This window comes from Triticum dicoccoides, chromosome 2A (genome assembly GCF_002162155.2).
Source record: "Triticum dicoccoides isolate Atlit2015 ecotype Zavitan chromosome 2A, WEW_v2.0, whole genome shotgun sequence".
Classification (NCBI taxonomy): Eukaryota; Viridiplantae; Streptophyta; class Magnoliopsida; order Poales; family Poaceae; genus Triticum; species Triticum dicoccoides.
Window position 1 is genome coordinate 727,437,074 of NC_041382.1, and position 17,010 is coordinate 727,454,083.

The window sequence follows — 17,010 nt, forward strand, 5'->3', positions numbered from 1 at the left end:
AGGGCGAAGCGAGAAGGTGGGAATTTTTTTACGGGGGAAGAAGTGGGAGGAGGAGAGGGCGAAGCAAGGTGTGACAGCCAAGCTGGCGGAGAGGTTCAAGGACATATTGTCGAAGAAGGAGGAGGCATGCGTGAAGCGCTCAGACCTCAAGGAGGAGAAAAAGTTTGCACACGTTGGTAGTAGGTACTAGTGTTTTGTACACCCTTTAGGCCCTGTTCGTTTAATCCCCTCGCCACAGGGATTGAAGGGGATTGGGGACTCTTGAGGGTTTTTTTGACTTGCAAGAGATTTAATCCCCTTCAATCCCTTTTAAACCTCTCCAAACCTTGCCAAAACGAACCAGGCCCTAGGGCTTTATTCACGTGATTATGTTTGAGTAGTATATATCCGGGGTATGTCTATGTTGCATCTAGATGTGAGATAATATCTCACATCTAACTATGACATGATCCCACGTCAGCAGGTAAACAAGCCCACACCCTGTCCATTGTTTGTTTGTATCAAGTTTGTTTGTTTGTACCAATTTCATGTATTTCTCGTCAGCGGTACCGCCCCGCCCAGTTAGCGCCACGAGTCTGGGCTGTCGTGCGTCTTCGTTTCTTTTTGCGGGTGATCGTGCGTCTTCATTGGCCCTTTTTCTTCTAGCGCGTGTACGTGTGTAAAGAAGTTAGCACTTGTAGGCCCAACGTGTAAGCCGGTGTTGTGTGGAGCCTGTCACATTACGTAGAAAAGAACCCTGCTGATGTGAAACCCCTCTCCCTCTCTCTATCCCCTGTCACTTTCACCTTTATGCTTTCTTCCCTTTTTAACACGTGAAAAGCAGCATGCATGCATCAATCAAGTTTGGTTTGGCAAAAAAATAAAATTTGAAAAAAATGACATACTCGAATTTCTTTTATGGACGAGATGATTTTTTTAAAATACACGTTGAACATCTTACAAACACATGACGAGATGAATTTATTTTTTGAACATGAAGAATATTTAAAAAGTCACACGTGGAGAAAAAACCAAAAATAATCAAATTTACGTATATATAGGATGAACGCGCAACTGGCTCGATTGAGTTTTGTTTCATAGGTGCACATGCGCGCAGTTGCAAGTGAATGTGTGCTTGCAACTGTGATGAAAAATAAAAATAAAATGCATGCTCCAGTTGCGAGTCGAGGGTGGGTTTGCAACTAGTATGAAACAAAACACGTGTTCAGTTGGCAGTCGAGTGTTAAGTTGCAACTGGGACAACTACGAGCCCATTTACTAGTTGAGGGTGGACTTGCAACTATGAAAAATACCAAACTATGAGCCTAGTTGCGAGTCAAGGGTTCGATTGCAACTATGATGAAACAAACTATGTGTCCAGTTGCGAGTCAAGGGTGAGCTAGCAACTGTGATGAAAAATAAAAACACATACTCTAGTTGCGAGTCAAAGGTGGGCATGCAACTGGGACAACTACGAGCCCGGTTGCGAGTCGAGAGCGGACTTGCAACTAGGACAAATACAAAACTATGAGCCCATTTACAAGTCAAGGGTCGACTTGCAACTGGGATAAAACAAAGTACAAACCGAGTTGCCAGTTAAGGGTGGACCTGCAACTGGGATGAAAAACAAAACACGGGCCAAGTTGCGAGTGAAGGTTAGACTTGCAACTAGGATGAAATAAACTACGAGCCTAGTTGCGAATCAAGCATGAACTTGCAACCCTGACAACTACACAAAACTACAAATACCATTTGCAAGTCGAGAGTGAATTTGCAACTAGGACAACGACAAACTATGACCGTAGTTGCGAGTCGAGGGTGGGCTTGCAACTGGGATGGAAAAAACACATGCCCAGTTGCCAGTCGAGTGTGGTGTTGCAACTAGGACAACTACGAGCCAATTAGCCAGTCGAGGGTGGACTTGCAACTGTGAAAACTATGAAACTATAAGCCTAGTTGCGAGTCCATGGTCCGACTTGCAACTGGGATGAAACGATTATGTGCCCAATTGCGAGTCAAGGGGTGAGCTTGCAACCGTGATGAAAAAACTAAAACAAATACTCTAGTTACGAGTCGAAGGTGGGCTTGCAACTAGGACAGTTACGAGCCGAGTTGCAAGTCGAGGCGGACTTGCAACTGGGACAATACAAAACTACAAGCTCACTTTTTTTTTGACAGAAAGACTGTAAGGAAACCCCCTACAGTATAATTGGTGCAATAAACCCAAATTGCAAGTACCATGCCTTGAACCTGGGTGGGTGGGAAGGCATCAGCCCCTTTACTAGTTAAGGGTGGACCTACAGGTAGGATGGAAAACAAAACATGGGCCGAGTTGCGAGTGAAGGTTGGACTTGCAACTGGGGCAACTACACAAATCTATGATACGAGTTGCGAGTTGACGGTGGACTTGCAACTGAGACAACAACAAAACTATGGGCCCAGTTGCGAGTTGAGGGTGACTTGCAATTGGGACAACTATGAACCTACAAGCCCAATTTGCGAGTCAAGGGCGGACTGGCAATTGGGATGAAACAAACTACTGGCCTAGTTGCGAATCAAGGATGGACTTGCAACCCTGACAACTACACAAAACTATGATATCATTCGCGAGTCAAGAGTGAATTTTCAACTAGGACAATGACAAACTACGAGTTGCGAGTCGAGGGTGGGCTTGCAACTGGGGAGAAAACGAAAACACATGCCAGTTGCTAGTCGAGTGTGGTGTTGCAACTAGGACAACTACGAGCCAATTAGACAAACGAGAGTGGACTGACAACTTTGAAAACTAGGAAACCATAAGCCTAGTTGCGAGTTAAGGGTCTGGCTTGAAACTGGGATGAAACAAATTATGTGCCAAGTTGCGAGTCGAAGGTGGGCTTGCAACCGGGATAGCAACGAGCCTGGTTACGAGTCGATGGCAGACTTGCAACTGATACAAATACAAAACTACGAGCCCAGTCGCGAGTCAAGAGTCAACCTGTAGCTGGGATACAACAAACTACAAGCCCAATTGCGAGTTAAGGATGGACCTGCAACTAGGATGGAAAACAAAACACGGGTCGAGTTGCGAGTGAAGGTTGGACTTGCAATTGAGAAGAAACAAACTACGGCCTAGGTGTGAGTCAACAGTGAATTTGCAACTGTGACAACTACACAAAACTACGAGACGAGTTACAAGTCGAAGGTGGACCCGCAACTGAGACGACAACAGCAAAACTATGGGTCTAGTTGCCAGTCGAGGGTGGACTTGCAACTGGGACAACTATGGAACTACAAGCCGAGTTGCGAGTCAATGGTGTACTTGCAACTAGGATGAAACAAACTACGAGCCTTGTTGCAAATGAAGGATGGACTTGCAACCATGACAACTACACAAAACTACGATACCATTTGTGAGTCGGGAGTGAACTTGCAACTGGGACAATGACAAACGAGAAGCCTAGTTGTGAGTCGAGCATGCGCTTACAACTGGGATGGAAAACAAAACACATGCCCAGTTGCAACTAGGAAAAACGTGGACCCGGTTGCATGTTGAGGATGGAGTTGCAACTGGGACAAAAATGATTACCCTCCGCCCCCACAAATGAAGATTGCGATTCAAGGGCGGACTTGCAAGATAGTTGTTTGTCAAGTGAAACACAAAAGGCAGACCAGTTGCATGTTAGGATGGAGTTGCACCTAGGAAAAGAAGTCTATGAATGAAAATCACAAAAATCACAAAATCCCTAGATGAAAACACAATGCAAAAAGGCAAAAAAAGTATCCAAGGTCACATCACAGTCGTCATTGATTGCCATCTTCTTTCATCATGTGGATAAAGATTGAACCCCTTAGTCGTCTTCCTCCTTCCTACTCGCATCGGCTCTACTCCAAGGCAAATGGGGATGGGAGGGAGACAATGATGATGGAACTGAGGAAGCAGTGACCAACTCATGTCTTCAACTTATAAAATGCATGCCAAAAAGAAAAACGGGTCTCGAGATTGCATCACGAAGTTGGCCCAACAAAAGACACACACGTGAACGGGATGACAAGTGGACACTGGACGTACACGAGACATGGAAGTATAAGACGCGCATGAAAAAATAATCCATGATCAAGATTTGCACAAACATTTTAAAAGCGAACAGGTCGAGCGATCAGAAACCTAGATGAGACATTGCTAAATGTGTTGAAAAAAAGTTCATGAACTTGAAACAAATAAATAAACAAAGACAAAAAAATGCTAATCATGGATATAAATATGTTTCTGGTGCATTCAAAAATATTGAGTGTATATTGAAATAAGTTGACATGTGCTAAAAAAACCGAGTAAGATCGACAAAGAAACAAAGAAAAATGCAGAAACCGCCAAAATAGAAAAAAGAAATAGAAAACCCAAAGCCTATGAAAAAAATGAAGACAATGATAACTAAGAAAAAAACACAAAAGTCAAGAATGAAACAATTCAAACCAAAAAACAAAAGGTAACCAATGCAAAAATTAAAGAAGGAAAACCCAAGAAAGAAACAAAAAATGAAGAAAACCAAGAAAGAACATAATAAAGAAAAACAAAGGAAACAAAGAAAAAGCAAAAGAAATTAAAACAATGAATACCGAGAAAAGCAACAAAAAAATAAAATTAGAAACAAAATTGTCATACTTCTTTTTAAAAATCATGAATTTACAAGCATTTAAATTTTAAAAAGTTCATAACTTTAACACAAATAAACAAAAATAAAACGTAAAAGTGAAAAAAAACCAGCAGAACCGACTCGTGCATTTCTACCCTGCACCCCACCATGGAAAACAACACACCTTAGGCAGGAAAAACAACACATTTAATCATGAAAGAATGAAATCGCTGTGCCTTCCTATTAATGCCTGGCAAAAGGACATGCGTATAACAGCCCAAAGCTGTGTGTGCATAACAGGCCAACAAAAACAAAAAATGCCCGGCCGTGCGCACACAATCAACCGAGGAAAAACAAACAACAACGAGCACATCGATACGAATCAGGCTCGTACGAAGAAACGGGCGAACGCAGGAGGCGGGGGCAGAAAAAAAATGTGTGCACGACTCCTAAAGACAGGACATAATCCAATAACTCTAGACTTAGATGTGAGATAGCTATTTCACACCTATATCCGGCCACATTTCTTGGTTTCCGACCCTAGTTCATCCCAGTACCCTATGTCTCGGCCGCTGGGTGTCGCCGCGCACCGCACCGCACCGCCAAAAAGTCCATGGGATTCTCAAAAAAAAAAAGATTCTCAAAAAAAAAGAAAAAAGTCCATGGACGCAGATATCCGCACATCAATCCCAATCCTTGTCCCATCGACGCGCAATGCCACTGGCAAACTCAGCGGTCAAGCAGAGCAGAGCACACGGACAACACACACACACACACACATGGTGGCCTGTGTGTTGGCCGATACGGCGGACAAGTGACGGTGTCGCTACGTAGGAGCACTGTACGTGCATTCGCCGGACATGGTGTGACGAACGACGGGACGGGACGGGACGGGGCCGCCGTGCAATGCCGCCGTTTGTTCCCGTGTGCCGCTCCGCCCGGTGGCCCTGCCTCTTTCCCGGAGCTCATTGCTGGCACCTCCCATCAGCGAGAGCAGGCAGCGCCAGTACGTACGTACGTACGTAGGCACGCACGCTGGCGCGTGCGTAATCGAGCCACTGCGCCACGCCTCCCACGTCGCACGCAGCGACGGACGACGTACGTGCCCGCACCGCAGGCCGGCCACCGGCCAGCCACAGGCGCGCACCACCACCACGCCTCCCTCGGCCCAGCTGACGAGCCCCAGCCCCAGTGGGGATCATGGCCGGGGTTGGGTTGGGAGGACAAAATTAGTGTTCTGACCCATTGTGCAAAGAAAATTCCGATTTGACTTCGTTTCAATTTTTTTCGTTTCAGACCTTTTCTGGAGACGCCAAGGTCCATGGCGTCTGGGTTACGAAGGCGTCTGGCCCCTGGCCCGCACTGCCCGCGTGCCCGTTGACCTGCTGGCCAGGGGCCAGACGCCATGGTCCCTGGCGTCTGCTTCGTAACCCAGACGCCAGGGATCTTGGCGTCATCGAAAAAGGTCAGAAACGAAATTTATTTTGAAACGAGGTTAAATCGGGATTTAGTTAGCCCTATAGATCAGAACATTAATTTTGTCCGGATTGGGAGGGCATGGAGATGGAGCGCCTGCGCGAAGGGGGAATCATGGCTCCGCCCCTCGAAAGGCCGGCATCTTTTATCCCGTTCCCATTGTTGGCAAGGGAAGGGGAAGGGAGGGAGGTGAGGACTGAGAAGAAGCGCGCAGCAAAAGGCGCTCGCACACCGGGCGTATCATTGCCCTCTACTCTACTCTACTCTACTCTACTGCCCCGGCCAGGCCCATCCTACCGCCCTCTACTCTGCGTACGCCGTACCACCACCTCACCGCGCACCACTGCTTCTACCGCGGCGCGGGGGAGGCGCCTCCTCCGCGCGTGCTCCCGGGCCTAGCACAGCTCCACCGCTTTGCTTTGCCTCGCCTTTATCAGAGGCAGAGCGCCCCCTCCCTGCCGCCGCGCATTTGCCACTCGCCTGCTCGCTCGCCCCCTCCCCCTCCTCCTTGCTCTTCGTACTCGCTCCGGCACTTGCGCTCGGGGGTCTTCTTCTCCTTCATCCCCGGAGTCATTGCTGAGTCGCCGCTCCCCGCCTGCCGCACAAGGTTGCTAGGTACGTACGTACGTTCTTGGCTTCCTCTTGCCCACTTTTCGATCAACTCCTCGTTGCTTACCCGATCACCATTTTTAATCACCACTGCTTGCTAGTACTACTTGGCAGTAGCACCAGCTTAGCTTACAGTGCCGCCGGCGGTTTCTGGCTCTGCTCGCTCTGGGGGCGCCGGCGCGCGGCATTGCCCTTCTCGACACGGCCCGGGGTGAACTGACTCCATGGGGTTCCGTTTCGTCGTCTTCAGGCTCCCTTCTTGTGAGACGCCTCGCCTGGGCACCGGACTAGCTCCAGCGATCCTAGAGAGAGAGAGAGAGAGTGGGGCGTTCTTGCTACCCCACCCCACGCCCCAGGCCCCTTGGCGAGCTCACGGGACGGGGGACGGCGGCCGAGCATTCCGCCGAGCACCATCTACAAGCATAGCAAGATTCCCGGCGCCATTTTGCTCTGCGCCTAGCTCCAGCCCCTGTCGGCTCTCGGCTCTCGCGTCGCGTGAATGAAGACACAAAAGCCGCCTTCTTTCTCGGGAAAGTGAGGGAGGCGGGTTTTTAGCCAGCCATGCGGACCCAGCCCGAGCTCTCTCTCTCTAGCTTGCTGCTAGCTCGCCATTCCAAACGCATTTTTTGGGGGCCTTCTTGTTCCCCTTTTGCCTACTTAATCCTGCCTGCTTCCTTGCTTGCTCACACACTGCACTGTTACTGATATGCATCCTCTGCTTCTCTTGCCAATGGCGCCATCGCAGTTGCAGGCACTCTGCTTTCCGAGAAGCTCTCGCTGACTGACCATCGATCAATGGCGAAGCACGGTTAAGCCGCTCCCTCAGCATTCGTGCATCCGCCTGCAGCTCGACCTCGACTCAGCGGCGGTTCTTCAGCCTCGTCGGCCCTCTGTTGGATTTCGTTGGGGGGCAGATGGCGGCGGCCTCGCAGGAGAAGCAGCAGCAGCTGCCGACGTTTGGCGTGCTGAGGAACGCGGCGGCGCTGCTCGACGAAATGCAGCTCATGGGGGAGGCGCAGGGCGCCAAGAAGGTGATCAACTCGGAGCTCTGGCACGCCTGCGCCGGCCCGCTCGTCTGCCTGCCGCAGCGCGGGAGCCTCGTCTACTACTTCCCCCAAGGCCACAGCGAGCAGGTGCGTCTCAATCCTTCTTCTCCACGAACAGTCCTGCTCTGTTCATCTGGTTTAGATCACTTGACTCAATCCATGGAATGCTCAAGTTTTTCTTGATCTGGCAGGTTGCGGCGACCACCAAGAAGACGCCCAACTCCCGCATCCCCAACTACCCGAGCCTGCCGTCGCAGCTGCTGTGCCAAGTCCACAACATCACCATGCATGTAGGTGCACATGGTTCATCTTCAGGTTCAGGTGTAATAGGGGTTAGTGGCCTCATGCATTAACCACTTAGCCCTGATGAATGCTTGGGTTCTTGTCTTCCACAGGCCGACAAGGACACCGATGAGGTCTACGCACAGATGACTCTGCAACCAGTGAACTCTGTAAGTACTGTCGGAAATGGAGCTTGGTGAAAAATTCAGAACATGCTGAACATGCTGTATTTTATCCACAGTGTTCACTGAAAGTGTAATAAAACTGTCACCTGATTCGAAGATTCTGTCAATTTCAGGAAACCGACGTGTTCCCGATCCCGTCTCTCGGCAGCTATGCCAAGAGCAAGCATCCAGCTGAGTACTTCTGCAAGAATTTGACCGCGAGCGACACGAGCACGCATGGCGGTTTCTCGGTGCCGCGAAGAGCTGCAGAGAAGCTGTTCCCACAGCTGGTATGTCAGCCTTCTGTCCACATTTTCATTATATACTTGGTTACTCTTTGTGAATGCCTCAGTTCATGCATAGGTTATGTCTTTGGGCTTGCAGGATTACTCGATGCAACCTCCGAATCAGGAGCTTATCGTCCGGGATTTGCATGATAACATGTGGACGTTTCGTCACATTTATCGTGGTAGGGTCGAATACTGTTTGACTTGTTTTAACTTGTTCATTCATTCAAGGGTACATAATTTGGGTGTCCTGGGTCCCTGTCTTCTAAAAGTTTCTTCATTTGGTGCTACTTACAGGACAGCCGAAGCGACATCTTCTAACGACTGGATGGAGTCTGTTTGTCGGCGCGAAACGGCTTAAAGCAGGGGATTCTGTCTTATTTATCAGGTATATATATGGACCCAACTTGCATGATATATACTACTACTGTGTATGTTTGGGATCTTAACCGAATGCATCTTGCAATACGGCATCTGAAAAGGTTCAGACTATGGTATTTGTCTGAACTCTTGATTATTGGATGGAATGAACCATATGGATTATGGAGACAATTCCTGCATTCAATTGCCGTCATATTTAGGGGATACAAAGTTGGTTACAGTGTAGAGTCAATCTCAAATTATGTCCATGTTATTAAGATGTAACAAATGTACTACAGTATAATCCATTGCTTGGTCTTTCTACTATCTGTTTACAGACATATCCAACAACTCAATTTTTTCATGCAGCCGTAGCTGTACTTAACATACACATTTAAGCTACCCTGATTAGTGCTATAATGCTATGTGACACAGACACGTGGAAACAACTTGTATTACCTAAAAGATTTCCACTCGGTGAATTTGTGAGAATCAAACGTCCCTTCCTGACAAAAGTTACTGGTTTCAGGGATGAGAAGTCACAACTACTTGTGGGTGTTAGGCGTGCCACCAATCAGCAATCGGCATTGTCATCATCGGTTCTGTCCACTGATAGTATGCACATAGGTGTTCTGGCTGCTGCAGCTCATGCTGCATCAAGTGGTAGTTCATTTACCATTTACTACAATCCTAGGTACAAATCTTTCTCCATCTCCATTTTGCCTGCCAGTTCATATGGTTTACTGGTGGCATATTTAACATATATTCACTCTTGAAATCTCTTCAGGACGAGCCCATCGCCGTTTGTGGTTCCTGTAGCAAGGTACAATAAGGCCAACTATATCCAGCAATCTGTTGGCATGAGAATGGCTATGATGTTTGAGACAGAGGAGTCAAGCAAGCGCAGGTCCGCCCACTAACTAGAACTAAATACTCTGTCATAGGCAGATAGCATTTTTTTTTCTGCTTTTGATTTGATGCTCTGTATTCTTCTCCAGTAAACTGCAACTGATGTTAGAAGGCAATATAAACTGTTATGCTTTCAAGTTTAAATTACTTGTTCTGCAAATCTTTTTCACCTTCATCTTTGAGAAAAATGACCATATCAAAGCCACATCTACAATAGTGAGTGGTAGTATAATGCAATATACTATTCAAGTATGAAGGTTTAGCACCATCTTTCAATGTGTATGCTCGGTGAAGTTGTTCTGCATCATATCTGAATAAAATTTGATCTGTTTGACAGATACACTGGTACAATTGTGGGAGTTAGCGACTCTGATCCGATGAGATGGCCCAACTCCAAATGGCGCAACTTGCAGGTGCCTTGCTTTCCTTCCATAAAACTTGAACGAACCTGCCTATCATCATTTGGCCCTCCTAATATTACTTTGCATCAACAGATTGAATGGGATGAACATGGATACGGAGAAAGACCCGAGCGTGTGAGCATATGGGACATTGAAACTCCGGAGAACACTATAGTGTTCCCTTCTGCATCATTGAATTCGAAGCGACAATGCCTGCCTGGTTATGGAGGTACTTCTCAACCATGCTTTATTACTTGCAGTACCTGGGGTAGTGACCGAGTCTGCAAATATTTGTTCTATCATTTCATAAGTTGGAAACTAACTCTTTTTGTTTTTACTTGCAGTGCCTGGGCTAGATATTGCATCTGTAAATATGTCACCATTTCAGAGGGCACCTGGAAATCCTTATGGTAACTTGCAGCACATGCCCGCCGTTGGATCAGAATTGGCTATGATGATGTTTCTGAATCAATCTGGCCAAAACATAGGGACTCCACTCAGTTGTCACCAGTCCTCTTATTCTAGTATTATTCAAAATGTCAAGCAAAACTACATGCCTCCTTCAACATTTGGTCATCCCATTGGTTCAATAAAGCCAGAAAGCATGCCTTCCAATGAAGTCCAGCAGCAGCAGCAGTTGCATGCTCCTAAGATGCAGAGAGGCGACTCAGAAAGCTGTGAAGTTCATCCTGCCACTGATTCAGTTTCTGCGTCGGAGCTACATGTTGCAGGAAGAGAGCCAAGAAACACAGATAAATATCCAAGTCAAAGCATTTCAGAGCAAAATGGCAAGGGTGAGCCTAGAGTCAAGCCTCGGAGGAGCAAGAAAGGTTCATCCCGCAAAACCATTTCAGAGAATTCTGAACTTTCTTCGGCACCTTCACGGATTTGCGATGACCAACTGCATGTTTCAGAAGCAGAACTAATCAGTTGTGACACCAAAAATGTTAACTGTGGTAACAATGAAGGTTCATCTGGTGCACTTACTCATGGTGATTTTGCTGGACAGCTGCAGTGTCAGCAGGTCGAACAAAATGAGCTGGTGTCACCACCAAAGTTGGAATCATCAATATCACCTGATGGAGGGAAGTCAGTCAACTCATTTCCCAACCAGGCGTCTTTTTCGCAGTTCTTCGATGGTCTGGATTGGATGGTTCAGCCTCCCTATTACCAAGACTCCAATGGCATTCAGTCAGTTAGTGCATCAGAGAACATCTTCAGTCCATCTGCTAATATGGCTTCCACAATAAATACTGATACTCTAGAAACTTTTCAGAACTCTTGCCTCTCAGACTGCTTCCCAAATTCCATACAAGACTTCGTCGGCAGCCCGGATCTGCATTCGCTAACATTTCTGTCACCTGAGATGCAAAATCTGGATGTGCACCACGACGGAAGCAACGTACCGAGCACATCCAACTCATATGTACAAATGAGCTTCTCTGAAGATGATAGTGGAAATCACATGGAATCCATGCAAAGAGGAATGAATAACATCTCCTCATGCTCTCAACCGCAGACTACCGAGGGCTTCAATCTGGGGATGTACTCAAAGTTGCCAAGTTTGAAGGAGTCTCAAGTTCTGTCTCTGCCAGAGATCCATAACAGTTCCAGGGGGACATCGTCTTGCAGCATGGATGCGGCAGAGTACAGCATCGACCGAAATGCGAAGCCGATGAAACCACCGGTGCGGACATATACAAAGGTATGGTACTACAACACTGCCAAGTAGGCAGCATTTGCTGAAAGCTCTCTGATAATGAGATAGTAACTTCAAACTTTTGCTTATGCTAATAATGTTATCTTGTAATCCATGACAAACAGGTTCAAAAGCTAGGATCTGTTGGAAGATCTATTGACGTCACACGGTATAGAGATTACCGTGAGCTGAGATCAGCCATCGCCTCCATGTTTGGACTCCAGGGGAAGCTTGAGCACCCTGCTAGTTCAGACTGGAAGCTCGTGTACGTCGACTACGAAAACGATGTGCTTCTTGTCGGGGATGATCCATGGGAGTAAGTATCTGCAGCTCTGTTTCTTGACAAAATGCAGCATAACACATCCATTGGGTTAACCCATGTCCTAATGTAGTACAGTTATTAGAAATTCTTCACTCACTCACTCACTCACTCACTGACCATATTGTGCTTCTCTGAATCTTGGCAGGGAATTCATCAACTGCGTCCGATGCATCCGGATCCTCTCACCTTCGGAAGTACAACAGATGAGCGAGAACGGCATGCAAGTCTTGAACGACTGCATCCAAGCAGACCAGTAGGCCATTTCACAGATCAGGATGCGACTGCAAAATCAAAATAAAGCAGAGAGCAGGATTTAAGCTAGATTGCTGTTCTGAACACAGTAGCACCTTCCTTAGTTGACTGTAGGCTGATTTTTCTGACGGTGTATTTTGGTAGGGGATTTAGATTTACCAGCGTTTTGTGTGGTGTTATCATCTTTCCCAAATGCTGAAGAACCCCCAGGCAGTTTGCTGTGTGATTGCTACTTGCGGTGCTTGTTTGCCATGATGAGCTTTGTCGAGAGAGCCTGATGTCTCAACACTAGTGTAAATGTTAGAGCAGTTGGATTCGGTTTTGTTACAACTTTAGATTTATTTATTACTTACTCTGGTTTCACTGATGTGGATCTTGGTTGGCAATGGTGGATCTTGGTTGACAAATGCTATGCAAATAGGGCTTTTTTCTCGTACCTGGATCTGGATCTGGCGCTACATTCTTTCTCGTCGCCTCATGTGTCGTTTTCGTCGGTACTTCCTCCGTTCGAAAATATTTGTCGGACAAATGGATGTATCTAGACGTAGAGAGTATAAAAATCCAGAATGTTTTTGTTCCCAAAATTGGTCAGGCAGACAGTTTAAGGTTGAGGTTGAGGTTGAGGTTGGGGTCAAGCCTCCTCCTGCTATGCTATAATAATGGGCACGGCAACTCTGACGACAGACCAAGAAGAGCTTCAGAAACGGAAACCGAAATCCAAACCCCCGACCCACCCAAGCGTCTCAGCTCCTCTGCCGCAGCGGCCCGCCGCGACGCAAGATGGGGACCGACGCCCCCGCCCCCGCCCCGGCCGCGGCCGCCGGAGACGGCGACGCGGCCCGGAAGCGGCCGGGCGGGCAGGACGCGGCCGCGGGCGCCGACAGCAAGCGCCGCCGCGCGGAGCACCCCTCCTCCGGCTCCCGCGAGCGCCACGGCCAGCAGCCGCAGCCGCAGCCGCAGCGGCAGCAGAGGCCGGGGCGCCCCGGGGACGGGGGCAAGGGGAAGAGGGAGACGATGCGGGCGTCGCACATCCTGATCAAGCACGAGGGGTCCCGGCGCAAGGCCTCGTGGCGGGACCCCGACGGCGTCGCCATCTCCGCCACCACCCGCGACGACGCCGCCGACCTCGCCCGCGCCCTCCGCGACCAGATCGCCGCCGGGGAGCTCCAGTTCGACGCCGCCGCCCGCGACAACTCCGACTGCAACTCCGCCAAGCGCGGCGGCGACCTCGGTCAGTGCCTCCCCCCCTCCCTCCCCGCCCGCCCGATTTGCTGGTCTGTGTGTATGTGCTGCTGCTATGGATGTGTGGATTTGCTTCCGGGCGTGGCCAATTTTGGGGGTGTCGGTGGCGCTTGGCGTGTGGAATGCTGATCAGAATTGGCAAAACCAGCTTGGGTGGCGTGTTACATAACCTGGATATGTTGGCTAGTCCCATACAGCCTCACTAGAGTGTTGCATCTGAATGAGAAATGAACTATAATTCAGGTTCAGGAAATAATCTGAGTTGTTAGGCAGGAGTAGCTTCAATTGTGTGCAACAATGCACGAATGCAAGATGTTTCCTCTTCAAGTCTTTAACCAGGTTACTTACCAGAGGTTATGCAGGAGTAGTTCCACTGTAAGGTGGTTTGTTGTCGCCCCCATGCCTGTTGTATTTGAACTGACCAATTAATATCTCTCTGTTATCTAACCTTAGTCTGCTATAAGGGGGCTGGTTGTTGGTACCCATGTCTGTTGTATTTGAACTGACCAATTAATATCTCTCTGTTATCTAATCTTATAGTCCACTAAGGCGGTTCTTAGTTGGTACCCAAGTGTGTCGTTTGAACTGACTAATTAACATCTCTCTGTTTCTGTCAGAATTTTTGTTGTCCTTTGAACTTTCAGTAATTAGGTAACTACTTATATCCACTAGAACAGATAACGGCCGTGTTAACCAACACAGGATGATTTACTCCAGTTAGTTCCCAATTTGCCCTTTCTATGAGTTTTGTTATTAATAATGGCTAAGGTTTCCTTGTTTTCTCTGATTTTTTGTTGCCTGCAACTATATGTAGAACCTGGTACACACTTTATGTATGCTTAATCCCAATGTTCAGCCTGCCTTTTGAGCCTGCCTTAGCCAGTTCAATTTTTCGCTAAGATTCCTACATGTATGAATATTGTGGAATGTTGCAGGGACAACTCACGCCTGTGGGACACACCACAATACACTATAAAGACGTGGTGATGTATTATTTTTTCCAAAAACAAGAAGCTGACCTACTGAACATGATGACATGTTTAAATTGTACATGATCTCATAGTTGCTCTGTCCAAAGTTACAGAATGCTTCTCTGCAGTACCTTTGTATAATTGATAATTTCCTAGGGTTATCGAATCATCGATTTTGGAACATCAAATGGGACAATTGAGCACCATTATGAGCAGAACGTCGGAAAAAAATTAAGTCGAGCAACCAGGCACTAGCACCCAGTGGCATTGTTCTAAAGAAGTATGACGGGCACCAGCCAGTCAGTCCGCGGCGCGGAAACAAATTCCACCTCATCCAGGTGTCGAACCCTGGTGGGCGTGTTGGCACTGGAGCACCCCCACCAACTGAGTGACGTTCGGTTTCTCAGTTATGTTCTTATTGTGTTGACATATTTGCACTGCATGCACAGCATCCACAAGGGACTAAAATCATGAAAATAGGCACACATCAATAGATTGTTTTCTTGCTGGCGCAGTATTTTTTCTAGTGTTCTTAACCAAGTGCACCTTACATTGCTAAGAAATGTGAATTGCTCTAGTCCTGTTCAGGCAAACTCTATTTTGCATGGGAGTATGGGATGAAACATCTGTACAACGTAGACAATCCCTGCATTAAAATGCTATCATATTTAGGGGATGAGTCTAGAATCTGCTGTGCCTTTATTTACGTTATTTGGATGCTGTAATGAAGGAAGGCCATGTGCATCAGACTGTTATGTCTTGTCTTTTTCTGCGACAAACTCATGGTCTTTCCAGTTTCCACTAGTTCATCACTGTCTTCTATTGTACCCCTGATGCTTCAATTCAGTCATTCTCTTTCTGATTCAAAAATTCGTTCATAATCAGGCCTAACTTAACGTTTCACGATCTATGGCCGTAGGTCCATTCGAGAAGGGCAAGATGCAGAAGCCTTTCGAGAAGGCAGTGATTGCTCTGAAGGTGGGGGACATGAGCGACGTGGTTGACACTGAGAGCGGGGTGCACATCATCCTGAGGACCGGGTGACGGCGTCCGTGGAAGCTCTGTCGATCCATATGAGATTGGCTTGAAACATCGCGCGTTCTCTTAAGCAGAGACCTTTTGCTTTTAACTTGCATTGTAACAGTGCTGACTGCAAAGCTACTATGGGATTTGGCTGTATGCCAGGATTAGACGTTGGTGGTGCTTGTGTTGTCTCGATAATGTTACAACTTTTGAGTGAAATTCAGTTGTTATTCTCTTTCAAGTGTTGAACAGTCATTTCGAGTCCAGCCACTTTCACATTCACATATCCCTCTAGCTTTGAGTTTACCTTGACCACTGCACTTGTCTGCGGAAGATCACTAGCGAACAGCAGCAACAGCTAAAACAGAGGAAATGACAACCACAACAGTAAGTTCCTTCCAGCTTTGCAGTTCACACCATAACATAGTACTCCCTCCATTTTTATATACATGGCCACAAACTCAGATTACATGTACCCCGGTAAAATTTAATGTCTTGTTTTATAAACCAGCTTTTCTTTTCGTTTACTGGATTTACGCCGCAAGCATGCAAGTAAGAAAAACTGTAGGAAATTGAGTGAAGTGTCATTATGACTACATGCATGTAAGTATTAAACGGGTTGCTAGAACGAGAAAATATTATTAACTTTTGTCTCGATTACTGTTGTTCGCCTTGTATAGATGTAAAATGTATTTTCCATAGTGGCCTTGTACAAGTAAATGGAGGGAGCATAATGAATCAACAAACAGAAAACCCCACATAGTCCCTCATGAAGAGTGTACATTTGGCTTTAAAATTTATCTACAAAAAAGTGTACTTTTATCTTCCCAATACACTTTAAAGTAGAAAAAAGTTTATCTCTAATCGCACGGTAATCAAGACCAATAACATTCAACACTTGGTCTCTTTAATTTCTACATGCACTTAGCTCATTGCGCGTTGGGTAATTAAAAAGGAATGAGATGGTGGCTTGCACCTTTCCGATGCATTTTTACCCGACTACATAATTTGTCCTAAAATTTTTATATGTACACTTTTCACCGGACGGGGGGAGTATGCCGTCAAAAACAATTCAAATCATGCATGCGAAAAAAGGAGGAGGACACCCACTAATAAAGAAAACTTATGGGCAGTAAATCATGGCAGCAAGATTGTAAAAGATGGAGGTTCATCAAACTATTATGTGATCATGTTTTGGCAGGGTACCCATACATCACATGTTCAACATTTACCATTTTTGGTTAGACATATGCGTGGAATATTCGAAAAACGAGTGTGTCAGCCGGTGAGTTCTCGGGCCGAAAGGAAGAGTTCCATATCAACATGGTTCTGTGCAAAAATGTTAAGGGCCGGTCCTTTTGAATGTAGCGCAATA

At 46.9% G+C, this 17,010-nt stretch overlaps 2 protein-coding genes across 3 annotated transcripts; both read left to right on the forward strand.

The window, feature by feature from the left end:
* The first annotated feature begins 6,498 nt into the window (after positions 1 to 6,498).
* Positions 6,499 to 12,766, forward strand: LOC119356690 (auxin response factor 11-like). 2 transcript variants are annotated; one of them, XM_037623667.1, is made up of 14 exons: positions 6,499 to 6,683; positions 7,423 to 7,810; positions 7,915 to 8,013; positions 8,119 to 8,175; positions 8,304 to 8,459; positions 8,554 to 8,638; positions 8,754 to 8,844; positions 9,346 to 9,510; positions 9,604 to 9,723; positions 10,063 to 10,138; positions 10,220 to 10,355; positions 10,471 to 11,831; positions 11,951 to 12,141; positions 12,293 to 12,766. In XM_037623667.1, exons 2-14 carry the CDS (start codon positions 7,592 to 7,594, stop codon positions 12,402 to 12,404), a joined length of 2,868 nt encoding a protein of 955 aa, XP_037479564.1. In that variant the 5' UTR covers positions 6,499 to 6,683; positions 7,423 to 7,591; the 3' UTR covers positions 12,405 to 12,766. The 2 variants fall into 2 exon arrangements, with proteins under 2 accessions (XP_037479564.1, XP_037479565.1); XM_037623668.1 differs by having other exon boundaries at positions 8,554 to 8,635.
* Positions 12,767 to 12,927: 161 nt separating this feature from the next.
* LOC119358226 (peptidyl-prolyl cis-trans isomerase Pin1-like) lies at positions 12,928 to 15,886 on the forward strand. The gene is made up of 3 exons (XM_037624875.1): positions 12,928 to 12,933; positions 13,084 to 13,630; positions 15,532 to 15,886. The coding sequence occupies exons 1-3, from the start codon at positions 12,928 to 12,930 to the stop codon at positions 15,654 to 15,656; spliced, it is 678 nt and encodes a 225-aa protein (XP_037480772.1). The 3' UTR covers positions 15,657 to 15,886.
* The last annotated feature ends 1,124 nt before the right edge of the window (positions 15,887 to 17,010 follow it).

Excerpts from the sequence above, each read along its gene's own strand:
- LOC119356690 (XM_037623667.1), top strand. The coding sequence starts at position 7,592 with ATGGCGGCGGCCTCGCAGGAGAAGCAGCAGCAGCTGCCGACGTTTGGC. Across the intron at positions 8,014-8,118 it reads TCCACAACATCACCATGCAT|GCCGACAAGGACACCGATGA; the intron begins GTAGGTGCACAT and ends TGTCTTCCACAG. Across the intron at positions 9,511-9,603 it reads ACCATTTACTACAATCCTAG|GACGAGCCCATCGCCGTTTG; the intron begins GTACAAATCTTT and ends AAATCTCTTCAG.
- LOC119358226 (XM_037624875.1), top strand. Across the intron at positions 13,631-15,531 it reads CAAGCGCGGCGGCGACCTCG|GTCCATTCGAGAAGGGCAAG; the intron begins GTCAGTGCCTCC and ends CTATGGCCGTAG.